We start from the raw sequence: 22,547 nt of genomic DNA on the forward strand, positions 1-22,547 counted from the left end.
TTTTTATTTTAAGGAAACAAATTACACTGCAATCCTGTGGAATGCTTGCTTTTATGAATCACTATTTTTGTCAGAATACTATTTCAGAAGAATATATACCCATTTTAATAGTTAATAACTTCTTGAAAAAAAAAGAAATAAAGAATTCAAACCGTAACTCTGAATCTACCGCACACAGCTCACGGACAAAACATGGCCTGGCTTCTCACGGAAGAATCAGTTCCTTCTGCGCTCCATGTTCAAGCTTGCACACATGCTTCTCAGTAGAAAATTCTCAACCTCTCTCAACCTGCAAGACATAGCCTTTCCTCCTCCCAAATGCCTACATCTGGAGTCGGGCTCCGACCCAAAGCTGGGAGTGGAGCTCCGACATCAATGCTGACCATTCGGTAGCTTCAAGGATCCAGCCCTTCTGCCTTACTTCTCTGGGAAACCAACTCCCCATCATCTCTGCTACCTGGAGCTTTCTCTTGGAGAAGCTAACAGAAGTGTCGACTCTTTCTAACTGAATAACTAGGAATAAGACAGAGAGTAAAGAAGTAGTTTCAGTCACAGCCAGAACACCTAATTTCTTTTCTACATATCCTGCTGGAAGACATTTTTCAGATGAGCTTCACTACCACAAGGGAAGCACCAAAATGCTTATGATGGCCTACTTGGCTTTTTTTCATTAGATAAAAAGAACTGCTTTAAATAAATGACATGTTAGATTAGAAAAATGTTCTTTAGTCTTCATAATTAAGCGCTTCACTTAGGATTTATTTTCTTTATATGTGTGACTTTTGCCAGTCAATTAATGATATTTCCCATGGAAATCAATGGTAATGACCTCGTTACTTAATTAACATTTTGCCCTTTGATATTTTTAGAAACAAAATAAAGGCCACCATCCCACTGCCTTCTGTTATCTTCATCTGCAAGATGGAACTAAGGATCAGAGAGGTTAAGCACCCCACCTAAGGCTACAAAGCTAAAAACTGCTCAGCGGGAATGTAACCCAGAGCATCCTATCCCCAACCCATACACTTCCCATTTCTCAACTCAGTCCTCAGGGACAAGTTCTACAAGGCAGCACCAATGACATCAAGTAAAGATATTAACACCATCTTTCCTCCTAATTTAAAAAATATATGAGAAGACATTCAAGATATAAAAAGCTCAAAAAGAAAAACAGAACAGACACTACAGGCCCACTAGTCATCTGAAGAAAGAAGACATTCCCCATATTAGGGTACTCCTCCCTCCTCAACCGAATCATCTCTCCAAGGAGCTATGACCGTGAACTTGCAGTTTACCTTTCCCTGCATTATTTATTATATATGGATCTGTCCCTCAACAATACACCGTATTTATGTGTTTTTAACCTCTATATAAAGGCTTGGCAACTTGCTTGTTGTTTAAATCCATTGTATTTGTGAGCCTGACCCCAGCCAATATGTTCGGTGTTGTGGAATCATTCACTTTCACTCGGGTACAATATTCTTCCTGAGTATGACTGCGCCATAATTTACTCATCCATTCTGCTGTCCATGGATATTTAACCAGTTACCTTTTTTTTTTTTTTGCCATCATGAACAGTGCTGTTGTGAACATTCTCGTACCTGTCTCCTTGTTTAGAGCAGACTTAAAAGCCTCTCTGATGTATACACCTACAAGTGGGGCTGTTACATCTTGGAGTCACATATTCAATTTAGGGGTATAAGAGAGCGTATTTTTCGGGCTTTTTGACAATCAGTTGATTGTCTACTGGAAAAAAATCAAATTTCACCTTGTCAACAAGAAGACTATTGTATCAATCATCAAGGACATCTTCCCAACCTTCATTAAACCATTTACAAAAGAAAAATGATTTCCCCATTCTGTCATGCATTAAGAATACCAAGAAGAAAGGTCAAATCTGCTCTCTATCTTGTCAGTGCCATTTAACAATAAAAAAGGAAATGTCCTATTTCAAGATGGTGGGGAAGAAAATCCCCATCAAATAATCCTTTGTTCTCGAATAATGTCTAGAGAGGCAATGAGCTTATTAACAGACAATTTTTAGGTTACAAACCTGTAATAATCTTCAAAAGAAGTTATATAGTTATAACCGGTTACTTCATTCAGTGAAAAAAGGATGAACAGTCACACCTTAACTGATGTGATAAGCATTTTGCCAAACCATATGCTAATAATTCCGTGTGAGGCCACAGACAAGGGGACTCCAGCCACCCTGTGGCCCGGGTGGCGCTGTGAGGGCTGAAGGGACCCACAGCTTGCTGCATTTGTAACGTGCGGCTGCAGTCCTCTGGTTGGGAGGTACACAGAAAAACACAATGATAAAGAAAACAATGTGTAAAACTCTAAAGAAATCCAGACAAGATTATATGAAGATTCAGGCCATAAACACATTCATTTGAAAAAGAGAAAAAAAGTGAACCAATTCTTCTAAAAAAATAAATGAAATAAAACAATATATGATATATAGAAGGTAAGGCTTCTTAAGGATGCTAAATTAATATATTAAGAACCTGTTATAGATGAGGAATCGATTAATGATAGAAGTAAAAATACAATGTAACAAACAACCAAATAAGACTGATGAAAAGGAAAAAAGAAAAAAACAATTAACATAGAAACAAAGAAGGTGAAATAACATGGGTACAGAGGGAGACAAACCTCCCAGCTTGCTCTATAGATGATTACAACCTTCACAAGCCTCAGTTTTCCCATTTGTAAAATGTATCTGTCTCACTTGGCAAGGAGGAAATCAGATACTTACACAGAAATACACAGAAGTTCCTGGCACATGGTAAGCACTGAAAGATGCTCATTTTTCATGTCATTGTTATAATCAATATCGATACTAGTATCCATGCAAATGAACTAAATAACCAATCTGAAATGCATGATTCCCTATGACAGCATGAAGTACCAAAATCAATGTAAGGAACAGTAAAAAAAAAAACCAAAAAAACTAAAAGGGAGAGTAACAATTGATAAAACTATCAAATCACAACCTTGACAACCAACCAGGTAGAGTTGGTTTCATGGGTGTTAATATCAAATCGCTTAAGGACCAGAAAATTCTAGTGCCATTTAAACTGTCCCATAAAATAAAAACAGTGAAAACCATCCCTAATTTGTTATTCATTTCACGTAGCCAGTGGAATGCTGTTACCTATACTCCATGAATATAAAATAAATATGTATATAAAAAATGCAGATCAGCCAAACTTATAAACATGTTACATAAAAAACCACCAACAAATTGAATTCATTGCTCTATTAACATACTGAAATACATTCAACAGTAGCTTATTCCAGGAATATGTGACTCATTGATATTAAAAAATGTGTTACTGAGATTCATGGCATAAAATGGCTCAAAAAAGAAAGAACATCTATCACCTGAAAGGTACGGAAAAGACCATTTGATAAAAGTCAGCATCCATCTACATTTAAAAAATTAATCTAGTAAATAGAAACAGTCGTCGTCGTCACTGCAGTGTTACAAAGACCATGCAGATCGAATCCCCATATAACCCAGTACAGCGTCCGTAAGAATTCCTACACTGTCAGGAGCGAGACCCCACTACTGCACCACCATCTAACACTGTCCTGGGAGGCACAGCAAATGTACGGAAACAGAAAGCTCTAAATATGAGAAGAGATCATCTCTAGGAGAAATACGTACAGGTTAGAAAACACAGGAAACATGACTATTTTTGTATTACGTATATACTATTCAGCCGTATACTTAAACATGGTTAAGATGGTAAATTTTACGTTATATTTTTTACCACAATTTTAAGAAACAATGTGCTCACATGTGCATATAAAGAGAGTGATGGTCACCCCTACGGTAAGAGGTAACTCTTACTCAGCCTATCTGCATTTCTCAAATGTACCTATATTACGGCCTACACGATACTGAAAATTATCTTTTAAAGAGTACTTAAAACATAACAGCATTCATATAGAAGAGCTATAACATCAAAATAAAATAGACAAACTTACATAATAAAGAAACAAAGAAAACAGAAACTGAGAATTGAGAAAGACAATAAAACAGATCAAAAGAATCAAACATTTTATGTCTCTAGCCCAGATGATTTTACAAGTGAACTGTTTCCAAACTTTCAAAGAGAAGGTAATTAACACAGTCTATAGAAATTTCCCTAGAACAGCACTGTCCAGTATGGCAGCCACTAGGGACACGTGGTTACTGAGCACTTGAAATGTGACTAGTGCATCTGACAGAGTCAACTTTTCTTTTTTTTTTTAAAGATTTTATTTATTTATTTGACAGAGAGAGACACAGCGAGAGAGAGAACACAAGCAGGGGGAGCAGGAGAGGGAGAAGCAGGCTTCCCGCCGAGCAGGGAGCCCGATGCAGGGCTTGATCCCAGGACCCTGGGATCATGACCTGAGCCGAAGGCAGACACTTAACAACTGAGCCACCCAGGCGCCCCGACGAAGTCAACTTTTAATGCTGTTTGGTCCCAGCCTATGTAAATAAGCACATATGGCCAGTGGCTACCATTACACAGCCCAGCTCTCGAGGGTGGAAGAGAGGACGCTTCCCATTTTGGAAATACCAAGAAAATAAAGGCCAAACTTACTCAGTATCCAAGAGAAATCTGGACAAAATGCTAGTAAATAGAATCGATGGTGTACCACAAGAATGTGCAATGATCAAGTACTGTTTTTTTTTTTTCTTTCCTTCTAGGAATGGAAGGACAACTGAATAATCAGGAAATAATTAAATATAATCCATGACATCAATTATAGCAAGCAGAAAAGCTCTATAACTTTGTCTTTAGATGCTGGGAACCCATCAATAAAACTCAGTATCTATTCCTGGTTTAAAAAAAAAAAAAAAAAAGAAGCATACTTTGCTAACATGACACATTAGAGATATGAACCAACCAGCATCAGCAAACCCGAAGCTAAAACGAGTGTTTTCATTAAAGTTAGGAAGGAACCAGACATAACAGAACAGCTGTAATGAGCACCTATCATATTTCTATAGGCAATTTAAAAATAAGAAACAAGACACATTATAAAGACACAATAAAATCACTATCATCTGTAAAAGAAAAATTATTAAAACCAATGGAAAATTAATCCTAGGAAGTGACTAATAAGGCTACTATTTACTGATTAAAATAGATTCCAAGTGAAAATGTTGATAAGGTATATTTAAAAGAAATTCATATAACATAATAAAAAAAAAACCTACAAAAAAAAAAAAAAGAAAAGAAATTCACTAGTAAGTGAATTCAATGTATTACAAAAAGTACCACTAAGACTTAAGAGTCACAAACTGTTGAGATCTCCTTGGCAACAACAAAATCAAATCTGCGTGTAATGACAAAGGCTCTGACTCCTCAAGCTCCCCACACGACTAAGGACAGACAGACGGGCAGACACACACACACCCTTCATTCAATCTCCACTGACTTCCCATCACCCAGCAACCCACTGCGGCAGAACTAAAACCAGCTCAGAAAAAAGCTAATTAATGTTATTTTCCTCCTGTTGTGAAAAGAGGAGTATCACGTTTCCTCTTAGAATATGGCCTTGAAATGTTAAAGACTTAACCATATGGAAGAGTTCTGAAAGTGTGTAAGAAAAGGCTAAAGATTTGGAATCCTAATTCAATTTCCCCTCACATTTTAATAGGAGCCTGTAGCAAACATTTATTTTTAGAGACGTTCTTGGTAGGGGCTGAACAAAGGGCTATTGTGTGTTAAACACAGGGAGGTCTCTCTGTCCCATCTATCCGAGCTTTTTAAACATCAGGTTGGAATTAAATGATTTTAAACTTTAAATCAACTATTTCCAGACCACAGACTCTATTCCACACTTATCAGTCAATGTAAGTTCTCCAAGTGAGTTATAACAGAGTTCAAATGTGAAGTCTACATCTTCCAAGTGCCAATAAAGGAACTTTCCTTTGGACTTTGCCTATATGCACGGACTTGTAAAAAAAATGCCATAGAAGTTTTCATTTCCTTCTCCAACAGAAATTTTCATCTGCATTTGATCAATCCGACTCGGCATCATCACTGATGAAAAGCACATGGGTATCAGTCATATCATTCTCTATTATGTTCTTATTAAACAGGAATTACAACCTTTTCTCTAAGTTAACAAGAGCAAAATAGACGGGATTTATAGGCCTGCCCTGATTGCTATAAACTCTGTTATGTCTTAATTTGCAATATGCGTCCTGTCATGGGCCTGCTAAAATAGAAAAGAAAACAAGAAATTATCTATGGTTCACCGTGTGGTCATCTTAAAACATGTTCACAAGTTCTTTGACGTGTCTGCCATCAAAAGGTGGAGTCCGTCTCCTCCCTCCGAATGCGGGCCGGTCGTGGTGACTCACTTCTGCTACGGAGTGAGGTCGGAGCGGGGGTAGGCTAGGTCCTAAAGCTGACGGAGCTTCTCCGGGCTCGTCCTCCCGGATGCTGCCCTGCAGAGCCCAGCTCCGCGCTGTGAGGACGCCAAGCCGCCCTACGGGGAGGCCACGTGTTCAGGCCCCAGTCCCACCCCAGCCCAGGCCCCAGCTGGCCAGCGGCAGCCTCCCCACAAGGAAGTGGAAGGAGCCTCCTCTAAGTCCGGCACCCAGGCCCGGCGCTCCCCAGCTGACACCACGAGACACGGAGACCAGGTGTCCCACCAAACCATGCCCAAACCGCAGACTCGTGAAAAACTACAAGCCGTCTTTAAGCCGCCGGGCTTCGGTGCTTTGTTACGCAGCAACAATAACTGGAACGTGTACATCAATTCGACCAGATTCAGCCATCGTCTTACTTTTTTTTAACTTCAAATCTCCCCAAGAAGACAAACTGGCAAGCGTAAAAACCCAGCTGGGCTGCATGCCCGCTCTCGGGCGACTCACCGGGCAAGCTGGTGGCGGGGGTGCCAGCCGCCGTTCCCCCGGCCTGCTCCTCTCCGCTGCCGGAAACACACTCCTAGCTTTGGGAAGTTCCTTATTAAACACCTGGCTTATGAAACTGCTGCTCCTGAAACCAGTGCTCCAGGTTTTTAATCAACAAACAAGCGGACTTTGCCTGAAAGTGTCGTCCTGACTCTAGCGCTGGTAACGAGGTTCAAGATGTCCCCGTGCAGCCACCTAAATGGGTTATCAACCCATCCAAGTAACCATATCAGAAGCTCACTGCCCCTCAACGGACACTGGGAAGGGAAATACCCTAATTACCTGAAATAACATTTTTTTCTCTAAGAAGCACAAGCCTGAGAAGTTAAAGCTAGAAGGGACCTGAGAGATCCTCTAGTTTAGCATTTTTTTCAACCAGTGAAAAACTGACATGATCCATGTGAGACCTTCATGACCCAAGCACTAAGAACTTTTACCTCGCTCCATCCTCACTGAAATGTCAACCCACCATAATATAATGGCAACTTGAAACTTCAGTTCCGTTCATATCTTAAAATGTACAAAATGTAATTTTGTGTATATTTTATAGCTATAGCAATAAAATTTCCTCCATATGACGCTATTTAATATTCATCCTTAATGTTTAGAATATATGATAAATATAACAGTATGTGATAAATATAATAAAAGAAGTCCTGAGAACCCACAAAGAGTCTTCCTAAAGAAAGGTTTAAGTGGCTATTCTAGTTTTGCCGTAAGAAATGTTAGCAGTCCCTGCCCTAGTTCAATCATCTGGGGAAGCTCGAGTCCAGAAAGGCCATACAACCAGCCCGAGGCCGTACAACTAGTTAGTGGCACAACTATGACCAGAATTTTGGTATACTCATGTTTTCCAGTCCTGCATGGGGCTCAGTTGGATCTGGATTAATAAAAGGAAAACAATTATGTTAGTTTCAATTCAAAAGGCAAATCAAAGTCGTTGGCTGGATTCCCACCCCTTCAAGGTTACGTTCGTAATCCTCCTGGTGGACTATCTTCCTCCTTAACGTGAAGAAACAGAATCTCCAGCAGGGCCCCAGGCAGGGCCCGGCCCAGGCGGGAGGAATGCGGCTGGCAGTGTGGATCGGCCAGTCGAAGGCTACTCACAACTGCCTTAACTGCGGAGGCCGTCCCTCGCCTCTCCTGCAACTAGGGCTGGCCAGGTGACAGAAGTCACAAACAATGAGAATACAGACAGAGACGTCACTAAGTGAGCATTTCTTCCCAAATGAAAACAGAAGTGCTGTGAGAAGACCTTTGGCCCCTGTGCCCTCTTCCTGCCAGGACTGTGCGTGTGATTCTTGGAGGTCCCGAAGCTGTCTTGGCTCCCCGGGGGCAAAGGCCGCACACTGAGCACTGCAAACAGTCAGACAGAAGGAACCAGCCCCCTGAGGCCGCAGGACAGCCGTCACTCCAGCCCTGGACTATCTATCCTCCAGCTTCCTGTTGAGTGAAATTCAAAACTCCGCAGTTGGTTTTTGGTTACCTGCAGCTAAACACAACCCTAACTCCTGTGCAAAATAAATCTGGCTTTCCTCTTCCGTCCACTTTGCCCCAAAGTGGTGTGTCCATCTGTGTTATTTCTACACAGCTAAATTTGGTGAACAAACATTTCGTCACCTGCACCATCACCCCAGCTCCTACCAAGCACCCCACCATTATTTTGAAACAGCAGTAAATGGGAATGAGGCATACCTCTTTTCTCCAAGAGGAAGACAGTTAGCTTATAAAGGTCTTCTGCAGCAGATGGTGGGCAGAGGGCTGCCCTGGGCGGCAGATGAAAGACAGATGGTTTTCCTCCTTATAAACCGCAGAGCCTCAGCCCTGGACAGCACGTGGAGATCCAGAAACCACTGCTTGTCAAGTCCCCAGCCTCTACCGGGGAAAGACTGCCAACACTGGCCTTAGTTGGAGGAAACAGGACAAAAACCTTTCACTCTACAAACGCCTTCTTTCACTTGAGTATCGACCTTAGAGATCTTCTGCCTTACCTTCCGTTTAAGAAACAAAGTGGACCGAGTCTGAGCAAAACAGTAATCTTATAACCAAAACTAGAGTGTTTTCCACTCTTCGTTCCCATGTCCTTCCTGATAAAGTATTTTGTTGGCTATGGCAGCTCAGAGTTCTATCAACTGTCAAGGTTCAATGGCATTTTTTAAAGGAATGGAAGAGAATGGGTAACACTGATGAAAAGCTAGGAATTCTACTAATTCCATGGCCCTCCACCAAAAAAAAAAAAAAAAAAAAGAAAATAAAAAGAATTATAAACTAAAGAAAAGAATGGATCTCTGTGAGGGAGTGGCAAAATGCTTAGGCAAATTTCTTGGACTCAGGTTCACAAAATCCAAACAAATCATTAGCTGTTCTGGACCAGTAGTCTAGACCATTTCTCGAAAACAAAGGCAATTCCCAGCCCAAGCAATCACCCAAGAAATAGCTTTAGAGCTGACAAACACCCTAAGGGTTCAGAAACCAGCGGTACTGGGGATACGACATCCCACAGCACACACGGCTTCCTGTGATGCTCCAAACGAAATGCCTCAATCTGAGACTTCCGTGTTGCATTAAGGACCTCAAAAAGTGAATTCTGCACACAGAAGCAGAAGCCAATAAACATCATGGGGTTGACAAACAGTATTTATGGATGTAAGCTGATTACTATTGGTAAAGCAACATTCAATGGATTAAAAATACTGCAAGAAATCACATCAGAATTCACATCAGAATAGTTTCTAATAATTTAGAACCAGAAGTGTCTCACTCATCAGACTTTTATGTGAGCAGGAATTCCCCTTCTTGCTCCCAACCAAATGGAACCCCCACCTAAAACAGAGCACTCACAAATTACTTAAGCAGTGCTTTTTAAAACAGAACTACTGTAACTCACAGCAAGTTACTGATCCACATGCTAATTGCTCAAAGGTGGTACGTTAAGTCTACGGACACCAGGAAAAAAAATAACCACACTAAAACAGAGATCAAAGTCATTTCCTTCCAAGAGTTGACTAAGTCTGGGTGACGTGCTGGGTGAGCTCTGAGAACGGAGTGCAGGTACAGAGATACGGGGCACGGTGCCTCCTTACCTAGCACATTTCCTGGAGGTACCTCCTCCAGGCCTTCCAGCTCCCTGCCCATCAGAAGATACAGGTTTTCTAGGGTGCAGCACGCCATGTGGGGCACCGGGGGAAGGTCATCGAGTGGAGCGGAGAAGCCTAATGGCACCTGGGCGAAGAAAAATGGTTGAAGAGAGGTTAGGAGGCATTAACTACAGACATCACTTAGAATCTATACAGTTATTCCTATTCAGAGGTGAGATGGTACAGTCACACTTCATGTAAGCCTGAAATATGGAAACTTGAAATGGTATGAAATAAAATACGAAGTAGTGAAACTTCTCAAATACTGAAAAACTGTCAAGAATTCAACAGTCATAAGCTTTACGGCTCAGGAATATGAATCCGCTGTGACCTGTACCACCACATTAGCCAAGAAACACACATCCCCACAGCCTCCTGCCCGTATTTATGTGAACCGTGCCACACACCAGTTTTGGTGGCAACTGTGCTATGATTATTACTATCCTCACTTAAAATTGTTTTAATCTTATTATAACGCCCTTGGAGCTTTCGGCAAGAACAGGTGCTAGTGCTGAGCTACACATAAAAATAACTTTGGAAGAGTAGTCAGATGTGATAAAAATGCCGTGAAAATGGCCAAGCCACAGCTATTATATGCTAATGTTGGTAATCTGGAAGGGAGCACGCTGTGAAATGCTGGGGACACTGACGAGAAGACCGAGCACAAACACAGCAAAAATCTGCTGCCAGGATAACAGGTTTATGAGCTCACCTCCTGTCATATTCGTTCCTACGGACATACCGTCTCAAAGTATGTACGTTTTGTCAAGAATTATTCAAGACGTTGAAAAGTATTCAAGATATTGCCTTGAATTATTCAGCAACCTCCATATAAATGCAAGTGCCCTGAAAGCCTTTCAATCAAACAACTTGTTTTTGGGGCCTCTGGGTCCAAGGCACTACGGTACCGCTATCTGCGAAGTGGGAAAAATGTGAAGTTACAGCACATATAAACATAACTAACGTCACAGAGTGAGTGACCAAAAAGCACTAGAGGCAGGTAAATTCATGAAGGCCCGGAGGAGGGAGAAGCTACTGTGTTGGGGGGACTTGGAGACCCCATGAGAACGTTGGCCTTGCAAGCACATGCCACGTTTAAACGTGCATGGTCTGACTTGGTGACTACTCTGCAGGGGTAGCTCGAAAGACACACTGGAAAGACACACAAAACAGAAGGATGAGACGGGGAGAAACCGAATTATCCACAGATAATATGATCATCCACTCAAACCACACGTGAACTGTAATTAGAGAGACAGTTTAGCAAGGTAGCTAAACAAGGACAGTATACAACAGTTAACTGTCTACATCAGCAAGAGAAAAAAATATTTTTTTGAACAGTAACTTTTGGAGTAGCAACAAAATATAAGATAGCTAGGGATAAGTCTGACAAAAGTGATTAAAATGGAGGAAATTATAAAACTTTAATGAAAAACACTGAAAATAACCTAAATAGATATGCCTAATAGATTCATAGATTCTATATTGCGAAATGTTGATTCACACCAAATACATGGGCTGATTTAAAGCAATCAGAGTCTCAATGGAGCTTTTCGTGGAACCTGACAAGGGGACTAAAAACTTACATGGAAGAGTAAAGAGGAGTAAGCAAGGCACTCACCAAAAAAAAGGGTAGAGGACATGGCCTTTTAAATATCAAAATATTTAGAAGTCAGCACTGAATAGAGACAGTGATAGAGAAACAGAAAAAATGAAGTCTAATAGTCGAGGAACAGACCAATTCACATATGAAATCTGATTTCTGACAGAGCTGGCAGGGCAGTGGGTAGAAATGGGAGTATTCACTGAATGATGTTGGAACAACCGGTATTTGTATGGGGGACGAAAATAAGATTGGATCCCTTCTTTCGTATCATGTATAAACATTGAATTAAACATTTAAACATAGAAAGGCAAAACTTTAAACTTTAGAAGGAAACATGGGTGAAAATTTTGCCTTTGTAACAGTCATAATTTTAATTTTCTTAAATGAGATACAAAAGGCAAAACCCATAATGGAAAAGACTGATAAATTCAACTACATTAAAATTAAGAACTTCTGTACATTAAAAGATACTAAATAGAAAATGTGACAAGTCCCAAACTAGAGAAGAATCTGCAAAACTTAAAAGTGACAAGGAATTAGTATCCAGGTTATACAAAGAACATCTAAAAACCCATATTAAAAAATATGTGTATATGGTACAAGTCAAAAATAGGCAAATGACCCAAAGATATCGTCACAGGAAAAGACATGAATGACCAATAAGCATATTAAAAGAGTAATAAAGAAAAAGTGAAATAAAACCTCTTGAAAAGACCATACCATATGCATCTGATTGGCAAAAATTAAACTGACCGTAACAAACTCTGGTGAGGCTGCAGAACACTGGACTGTTAGGGACCCCTGCTGGGAGTGTGAAGGAAAACTACTTGGAGGACAGTCTGGAACTGACCAGTAAGCCGAAGATACACACACTCTATTACCCAGACAATTCCACTAAGGGTGGATTACCTAGAATTTCATGCAAACGTGCACAAGGAAATATGTACAAAAGTATTCAAGATAGCATTGTTTAGATTAGCAGAAAATGAAAGGACCCAAATACATAATAACAGGAAAATGGAAAAATAAAATGCTTGTTTACATAACGGAATACTATGCAGCAACAAACAATGAAAGCACAGAAATAGACATCAATGTAGATTAATCTCACAATGTTAGGTAAAAACCGTGAGTTGTAGAAGAGTAACTACAGGAAGATTCCATTAATACCAAGGTCAAAAATAATACAGCCTTCCACAGCACGTATATAAGTGGTAAAACAGACTAAAGGTAGCCCCCCCATAGCTTCTGCTTCCTGTTCATGCCTTCACGCAATCCCCTCCCCCTGGGCGTGAGGGGGGCCCGTAGCTTGCTTCTCATCAATGGCATACAGCAAAGGCGGCGGGATGTCACTCTCATGATTACGGAACATCACGCAAGACTGTCTTGCAAATACATTCAGCCTGGACCCTCCTTGCTGGCCTGAAGGAGTGCAGCCATGCTGGGAAGGTCCACAGGACAGGAAAGCGCAGGCTGCTTCTAGGAGCTGAGGGCGGCCGACAGCCGGAAAGAATGTGGAGCCCTCGGCCCCACAGGTACCAGGGTATGAATCCTGACAACAACCTAAGTGAACCTGGAGACAGATCCTTTCCCAAAGGAGCCTCCAGAAGGCACACAACCTGGTCAACACTGGTTGCAGCTTCGTGAGACACCAGGCAGGACCCGCTAAGCCATGCTTGGGCTCCCAGTCCACAGAAACTGTGAGATGATACAATGTGTATCGTTTTCGTTGGCTAAATTTGTAGTAGTCGGTAATACGCAGCAACAGAAAAGTAACCTGAGGGATGAACACGCAAGTCCAGTAAGGTTTATGTCGGGGGTATGTGTAATATAGTCCCCTTGTTTTAAAGCATGTTGGAATTAGATTTTATGGGGCCCCGACTGCTGGAGTATGGAGTTATCTGCGCCATCAATTCATTTCATCGCTGCTCCTCGAGTCTTGACACACGAGAAGTGATTTCAACCTCTAGCCCCACGAGAGCAAAGATACGCTACGTAAAGAAGGTAAGTTGGAATGCTCGTGGAATTTGTAATGCCCAATAAATCAGTACTATGTTAAGTAACAATTTCTTACTCATCTTGACATTTGAGAGAACAAAAAAGAAAAAAAATTAGCCACCACTTGACCCTTCCCGATAAATAACAAACTATCAGCCATGTCTAAACCAACATGTTAAGATGTGCATAACTGGGCTGATACATGCCATCACAGCCCCCAGAAAACAGAGCCCCAGGCACAACTGCCGTGCCCCCTCCTGCCGCAGCAGAACACGCCACAGCCCACCACGGGCGGCGGGGCCACCAGCCAGCAGCGTGATCTCCGAGGATTAAACTGCTAAAACTGGAGGAACAAACATTCAAGGCAAGATGAGGGCGGGCCCTCTCCAACCCCGCCCCGCCCCGTCACTTGCCGCCAAGTCCAGCAGCTTCTCTGGTTTCCCTGCAAGGAGAGGAGCTCGTGCTCTCCTGCTCGGGACACGGCATGTCTTCCAAGTTCTTACTCACCGCTTCTTGCTGATTGTGACTCACTCCCTGGACTTCTGGCACCTCCATCATCCAATGACCATTGTCACGTAACTATTACGTACATACGTTGCTTATGTCCCAAAATGCTGAGGTAGCTGCAGCCTGTGGTTTCTTTCTTGCCCTTTGGCTCAGGTGTATTTAGATGCTGGCTGTTCACCTGCTTCCAGACCTTCCTGATCGATTTCTGGGATCCACCTACCATGCAACTGTGGCCTGTCACCTGCTCTCTGCCCAGGCCTTTGGCCTGTGCCACCCAGTTTTTGGATCTCCGTATTTCCTGAAGATCTGCCATTGCCCTGGCTCCAGCATGGCAGCTCTTCCTACCAGTTCTTTTCTCTGGCCTTGAAAAGCCTTGTAATTAATTAGATAAGGCCTGAAAACTGAGTTCATACACCGGTTTAGTTTTCCAAATGCTACTAAGTGAGACAGATTTACCAAATGTCCCCAAAGCAACATAAGAGGAGGTACATGGAGTCATCTGAATGTGCCTATCTAGTGACAAAATAAATCTACCAATAAGGTAAATCTCAACCAATCTGAAAAGATGTAAGAACCTTGGAACGATATACTAATGTTTTACTTCCAATTCTTACCCGCCGCAAAAACTCAACAGGACTGTATTTGGGCCCCAGGACAAAAATTTTCTTTCCTCTTCGAGCCACACCACTGAACACGCGAGCAAATGCAATAAAAGACTCTTGGTTGTTTCCTTCCTGGGGCAGAGATTTAAGGGCCATACTCTCCACCTGATGCTCATCACCTGCCGGAAACAAAAGGATAATGAGTGCCAACAACGCTCTCTCTAATCCAGGATGCGCCTAGAAATAGAGGGAACAGTGAATATGATCCATTTGGCCCAGTTTTAGGGAAGAAACACCAAGAGCAATGGACTACTGATAAAAGCTACACTTAGAGGCAAGCTCAAGAGCTAGAGGAAGTGTCCTAACTTAAGTGAATGCCCAATAAATCAGTACTGTGCACCAAAACCCAGTTAGGAAAGCTGTACCTTTGGGCTCCTCTCCCTTTGGACTTGTGTCAAGGGCACTCCCGTCCCGGGGGGGCTCCGTGCGTGCCTGCCCCTGCGTTGCTGCGAGCTTCTCTGCATGCCTCTGTCTTGCACGCTCTCGCCTCTGAGCAATTTCTTCCTGAGTGAGAGGTCTACAGGAGATCACAGATATGTTTACTTCTGGCAACATCAAGCATCTCTCAGTCGTTGGAGCAGGGAAACGGCAACGATTAATGTGACTGGATAAGATGATGACGGGTCCCAGGTCCCTTCCAGGCTTTCTCTAGAATGCTCTGTCCCCAGCTATTCTGAGCTTCTGGAGCGGCATGAGAGAGCCCACGTCCCCAAAGAGAGCCATCTACAACAGCATGGAGCCTTTCTGGAATGCCCACATTCCTTCTGGATGAGGCGACCAAAAGGGAAGGGAGGGAAACGAGTGCCCGATACCAGAGCTCAGAGCAGCCCCGTGGAGAAGCAAGCGTAAGACCTCAATAGGAAATGGAGGTTTTCTCCACAAGCACAAAAATATATCTTCATGAAGACCTGGGGTCCAAGAGGAAGGGTTCAAGGTCAGGCTGAATGATGGCGACTCAGTGGGAGTGAAAGGTCACATGGGGTTAGACCCCAGCACCACCACAGAAAAGGCAGAGTGTGGGTGTGTCTGTGTGTTTGCTGGGGGGTTAGTCTTGGTTGGAGTGGGGTAGGGGATTCAGCCGTTCTTCCTAAAGAGTTATCCTCAAGGGGCAGAGCAAGATGGCGGAGGAGCAGGAGACCTGGATTTCGTCTGGTCCCAGGAATTCAGCTGGATAGGGATCAAACCATTCTGAACACCTACGAACTCAACAGGAGATTGAAGAAAAGAATAGCAACAACTCTCTGAACAGAGAAGCGACCACTTTCTGGAAGGTAGGACATGCGGAGAAGTGAATCCGAGGTGATATTCGGGAGGATAGACGGCGGGGGAGGGGCCTCCGTCAGCCGCTTCTGGCAAGTGATAGAGCCACGGAGCACAAAATCGGAACTTTTAGAAGTCTGCTCCGCTGAGGGACGTCACTCTGGTGGCGAAGTGGGGGGTGTTAGAACCCTCGCGGGACAGTGTGGTCTCAGGACCCTCGGGGTCACAGAAAGACTGGGGGTGCCTGAGTGCGGCAGAGCTCCCAGGTATCGGAGCAAGGAAGCTGGCTGCAGAGACGGAGCCCAGGCGCGGGCTCTCAGCTCGGGGTTGTCATAGACCGTGATCCGCGGCACAGTCGGGCCACTGCTCCTCCAGCAGGGACGCAACAAGCGGCAGATCCGGGGAGACTCCCCTTCCTCCCCCGGGAGGAGAGGTGCGGGAGTGCACCGCGGGGATCTGCTGGGTTTGGAGACTCCACCCGGGGTCGGGGGCCAGATAGAAAGGCGCGGTCACAGGCCGGGTGAGCGCGGAGTGTGGCCGGAGACTGGGGAGACAGGAGTGACTGACGGCTTTTCTCTGGGGGTCGCTGAGGAGCGGGACCCCGAGTTCTCGGCTCCTCCGGGGCGGAGACTGGGAGGCCGCCATTCTCACTCTCGTTCTCCAAAGCTGTACGGAAAGCTTGCAGGGAACAAAAGCTCCCGAGAGCAAACCCGAGCAGATTACTTAACCCGGACCGGCAAGGGCGGGGCAATTCCGCCTCCGGCAAAGACATTTGGGAACCACAGCAACAGGCCCCTCCCCCAGAAGGTCAGCGAGAACAGCCAGCCAAGACCAAGTTTACCGATCAATGAGAACGGCAGAACTCCAGCGCTAGGGGAATACTGCACGTAGAATCCATGGCTTTTTTACCATGCTTCTTTAGGCTTTCAAAGTTAATTTTTTTTTTAACTGTCTTTTTTTTTTTTTTTTTTTGAATTTTTCTGTTTCCCTTTTTCAAACAACATCTTATCAATCCCTTTTTTAAAAAAAACATTTTTATTTTTCATTTTTATTTTTCATTTTTAGAGTCATATCCTATCCCTTCATAGTAGTTACCCGTATTTTTGGCATATATATAAGTTGTTCTCTCTTTAAAATTTTGAGATAGTTTCTTCTAACAGATCAAAATATACCCTAAATCGCTACTGTATGGTTTTTTTCTACTCACCTGCCTGATCACATTCTCTCCCTTTTTTTTTTTAAATCCTCTTCTTTCTTTTTTCAAACAACTTGTTATCAATTCCTTTTATAAAATTTTTTATACTTTCCATCTTTACAGTCATATTCCATCCCTTCATCATATCAACCCTTATTTTTGTACATATATAAGTTTTTCTTTCTTTAAAATTTTGGGAGGCACTTTCTTCTAACAGACCAAATACACCCAAAATCTAGCGTGTGGCACTCATCTATATACCAGCCTGATCATATTTGATCACATTCTGGTTTTTTTGGTTTTGTTCTGTTTTTGCTTGTTTTTATCTTTATCTTTTTCTTTTCCTTCTTTTTTTCTTTTTCTTTTTTCTCTCTTTCCCTTTCTTTTCCCACTGCTTCAGGTCTTTTCTGATTTGTTTAGAGTATATTTTCTGGGGACGTTGTTACCCTGTTAGCATTTTGTTCTCTCATTCATCTATTCTCCTCTGGACAAAATGACAAGATGGAAAAAATCACCTCAACAAAAAGAACAAGAGGTAGTACCGAATGCCAGGGACCTACTCAATAGGGACATTAGTACGATGTCAGATCTAGAGTTCAGAATCATCACTTTAAAGATACTAGCTGGGCTTGAAAAAAGCATGGAAGTTATTAGAGAAACCCTTTCTGGAGAAGTAAAAGAACTAAAATCTAACCAAGTAGAAATCAAAAAGGCTATTAATGAGGTGCAATCAAATATGGGGGCGCTAACTGCTAGGATAAATGACGCAGAAGAAAGAATCAGTGAGATAGAAGACCAAATGATGGAAAATCAAGACGCTGAGAAAAAGAGAGATCAACAACTACTGGATCACGAGGGCAGAATTCGAGAGAAAAACGATACCATAAGACGAAACAACATTAGAATAATTGGGATCCCATAAGAAGAAAGAGAGAGAGGGGCAGAAGGTATAATGGAGCAAATTATAGCAGAGAACTTCCCTAATTTGGGGAAGGAAACAGGCATCAAAATCCAGGAAGCACAGAGAACACCTCTCAAAATCAATAAAAATAGGTCAACACCCCGACATCTAATAGTAAAACTTACGAATCTCAGAGACAAAGAGAAAATCCTGAAAGCAGCTCGGGAGAAGAGATATGTAACCGATAATGGTAGAAACATTAGATTGGCAACAGACCTATCCACAGAGACCTGGCAGGCCAGAAAGGACTGGCAGGATATATTCAGAGCACTAAATGAGAAAAATATGCAGCCAAGAATACTATATCCAGCTAGGCTGTCATTGAAAATTGAAGGAGAGATAAAAAGCTTCCAGGACAAACAAAAACTAAAGGAATTTGCAAACACGAAACCAGCCCTACAAGAAATCTTGAAAGGAGTCCTCTAAGCAAAGAAAGAGCCTAAAAACAACATAGACCAGAAAGGAACACAGACAATATACAGAAACAGTCACCTTACAGGCAATACAATGGCACTAAATTCCTATCTTTCAACAGTTACCCTGAATGTAAATGGGCTAAATGCCCCAATCAAAAGACACAGGCTGTCAGACTGGATTAAAAAACAAGACCCATCGATATGCTGTCTGCAAGAGACTCATCTTAGAACCAAAGACACCCCCAGATTGAAAGTGAGGGGGTGGAAAACCATTTACCATGCTAATGGACACCAAAAGAAAGCTGGGGTGGCAATTCTTACAGCAGACAAATTAGATTTTAAACCAAAGACTGTAATAAGAGATGAGGAAGGACACTATAGCCTACTTAAAGGGTCTATCCAACAAGAAGATCTAACAATTGTAAATATCTATGCCCCTAACATGGGAGCAGCCAATTATATAAGGCAATTAATAACAAAAGCAAAGAAACACATCGACAACAATACAATAATAGTGGGGGACATTAACACCCCCCTCACTGAAATGGACAGATCGTCTAAGCAAAAGATCAACAAGGAAATAAAGACTTTAAATGACACACTGGACCAAATGGACTTCACAGACATATTCAGAACATTCCATCCCAAAGCAACAGAATACACATTCTTCCCTAGTGCCCATGGAACATTCTCCAGAATCGATCACATGCTAGGTCATAAATCAGGTCTCAACCGGTACCAAAAGACTGGGATCATCCCCTGCCTATTTTCAGACCACAATGCTTTGAAACTAGAACTCAATCACAAGAGGAAAGTCGGAAAGAACTCAAATACATGGAGGCTAAAGAGCATCCTACTAAAGAATGAATGGGTCAACCAGGAAATTAAAGAAGAATTTTAAAAATTCATGGAAACCAATGAAAATGAAAACACAACTATTCAAAATCTTTGGGATGCAGCAAAGGCAGTCCTAAGAGGAAAGTATATAGCAATACAAGCCTTTCTCAAGAAACAAGAAAGGTCTCAAGCACACAACCTAACCCTACACCTAAAGGAGCTGGAGAAAGAACAGCAAATAAAGCCTAAACCCAGCAGGAGAAGAGAAATAATAAAGATCAGAGCAGAAATCAATGAAATAGAAACCAAAAGAACAGTAGAACAGATCAACAGAACTAAGAGCTGGTTCTTTGAAAGAATTAACAAGATTGATAAACCCCTGGCCAGATTTATCAAAAAGAAAAATGACCCAAATCAACAAAATCATGAATGAAAGAGGAGAGATCACAACCAACACCAAAGAAATACAAACAATTATAAGAACGTACTATGAGCAACTCTATGCCAGCAAATTAGATAACTTGGAAGAAATGGATGCATTCCTAGAGATGTATCAACTACCAAAACTGAACCAGGAAGAAATAGAAAACCTGAACAGACCTATAACCACTAGGGAAATTGAAGCAGTCATCAAAAATCTCCCAAAAAACAAAAGCCCAGGGCCAGATGGCTTCCCAGGGGAATTCTACCAAACATTTAAAGAAGGATTAATACTTATTCTTCTGAAACTGTTCCAAAAAATAGAAATGGAAGGAAAACTTCCAAACTCATTTTATGAGGCCACCATTACCTTGATCCCAAAACCAGATAAAGACCCCATCAAAAAGGAGAACTACAGACCAATATCCCTGATGAACATGGATGTAAAAATTCTCACCAAAATACTAGCCAATAGGATCCAACAGTACATTAAAAGGATTATTCACCACGACCAAGTGGGATTTATCCCTGGGCTGCAAGGTTGGTTCAACATCCGCAAATCAATCAACATGATACAATACATTAACAAAAGAAAGAACAAGAATCATATGATCCTCTCAATAGATGCAGAAACAGCATTTGACAAAGTACAGCATCCTTTCTTGATCAAAACTCTTCAGAGTATAGGCATAGAGGGTACATACCTCAATATCATAAAAGCCATCTATGAAAACCCACAGCAAATATCATTCTCAATGGGGAAAAACTGAGAGCTTTCCCCCTAAGGTCAGGAACGCGGCAGGGATGTCCACTATCACCACTGCTATTCAACATAGTATTAGAAGTCCTAGCCACAGCAATCAGACAACATAAAGAAATAAAAGGCATTCAAATCGGCAAAGAAGAAGTCAAACTCTCACTCTTTGCAGATGATATGATACTTTATGTGGAAAACCCCAAAGACTCCACCCCAAAACTGCTAGAACTCATACAGGAATTCAGTCAAGTGGCAGGATATAAAATCAATGCACAGAAGTCAGTGGCATTCCTATACACCAACAACAAGACAGAAGAAAGAGAAATTAAGGAGTCGATCCCATTTACAATTGCACCCAAAACCATAAGATACCTAGGAATAAATCTAACCAAAGAGGTAAAGGATCTGTACTCAGAAAACTATAAAATACTCATGAAAGAAATTGAGGAAGACACAAAGAAATGGAAAAACGTTCCATGCTCATGGATTGGAAGAACAAATATTGTGAAGATGTCAATGCTACCTAGAGCAATCTACACATTCAGTGCAATCCCCATCAAAATACCATCCACTTTTTTCAAAGAAATGGAACAAATAATCCTAAAATTTGTATGGAACCAGAAAAGACCCCGAATAGCCAGAGGAATGTTGAAAAAGAAAAGCAAAGCTGGCGGCATCACAATTCCGGACTTCCAGCTCTATTACAAAGCTGTCATCATCAAGACAGTATGGTACTGCCACAAAAACAGACACATAGATCAATGGAACAGAATAGAGAGCCCAGAAATGGACCCTCAACTCTATGGTCAACTAATCTCTGACAAAGCAGGAAAGAATGTCCAATGGAAAAAAGACAGTCTCTTCAATAAATGGTGTTGGGAAAATTGGACAGCCACATGCACAAGAATGAAACTGGACCATTTCCTTACACCACACACAAAAATAGACTCCAAATGGTTGAAAGACCTCAATGTGAGACAGGAGTCCATCAAAATCCTAAAGGAGAACACAGGCAGCTACCTCTTCGACCTCAGCCGCAGCAACTTCTTCCTAGAAACATCGCCAAAGGCAAGGGAAGCAAGGGCAAAAATGAACTCTTGGGACTTCATCAAGATAAAAAGCTTTTGGAAAGCAAAGGAAACAGTCAACAAAACCAAAAGACAACCGACAGAACGGGAGAAGATATTTGCAAATGACATATCAGATAAAGGGCTAGTATCCAAAATCTATAAAGAACTTATCAAACTCAACACCCAAAGAACAAAGAATCCAATTAAGAAATGGGCAGAAGACATGAACTGACATTTTTCCAAAGAAGACATCCAAATGGCCAACAGACACATGACAAAGAGCTCAATATCGCTCGGCATCAGGGAAATCCAAATCAAAACCTTAATGAGATACCACCTCACACCAGTCAGAATGGCTAAAATTAACAAGTCAGGAAATGACAGATGTTGGCGGGGATGCGGAGAAAGGGGAACCCTCCTACACTGCTGGTGAGAATGCAAGCTGGTGCAGCCACTCTGGAAAACAGTATGGAGGTTCCTCAAAAAGTTGAAAATAGAGCTACCATATGATCCAGCAATTGCACTACTGGGTATTTACCCCAAAGATACAAAAGTAGGGATCCGAAAGGGTACGTGCACCCCGATGTTTACAGCAGCAATGTCCACAATAGCCAAACTGTGGAAAGAGCCAAGATGTCCATCCACAGATGAATGGATAAAGAAGAGGTGGTATATATATACAATGGAATATTATGCAGCCATCAAAAGGAATGAGATCTTGCCATTTGCAACGACGTGGATGGAACCGGAGGGTATTATGCTGAGCAAAATAAGTCAAACAGAGAAAGAC

General features: G+C 42.0%; 1 protein-coding gene across 3 annotated transcripts in view; it reads right to left on the reverse strand.

Annotated features, from left to right (window-relative positions):
* Positions 1-22,547, reverse strand: part of EFL1 (elongation factor like GTPase 1) — a 137,094-nt gene that overhangs the window by 72,898 nt on the left and 41,649 nt on the right. For all 3 annotated transcript variants that reach the window (XM_036072895.2, XM_036072894.2, XM_036072892.2), the window contains exons 13-15: positions 15,207-15,358; positions 14,794-14,960; positions 10,015-10,153 (exon numbers count right to left, since the gene is read on the reverse strand). In XM_036072895.2, coding sequence (XP_035928788.2) covers positions 10,015-10,153; positions 14,794-14,960; positions 15,207-15,358 — 458 coding nt within the window. The remainder of the gene's footprint in view (positions 1-10,014; positions 10,154-14,793; positions 14,961-15,206; positions 15,359-22,547) is intronic.

Source organism: Halichoerus grypus, chromosome 8 (genome assembly GCF_964656455.1).
Source record: "Halichoerus grypus chromosome 8, mHalGry1.hap1.1, whole genome shotgun sequence".
Taxonomy (NCBI): Eukaryota; Metazoa; Chordata; class Mammalia; order Carnivora; family Phocidae; genus Halichoerus; species Halichoerus grypus.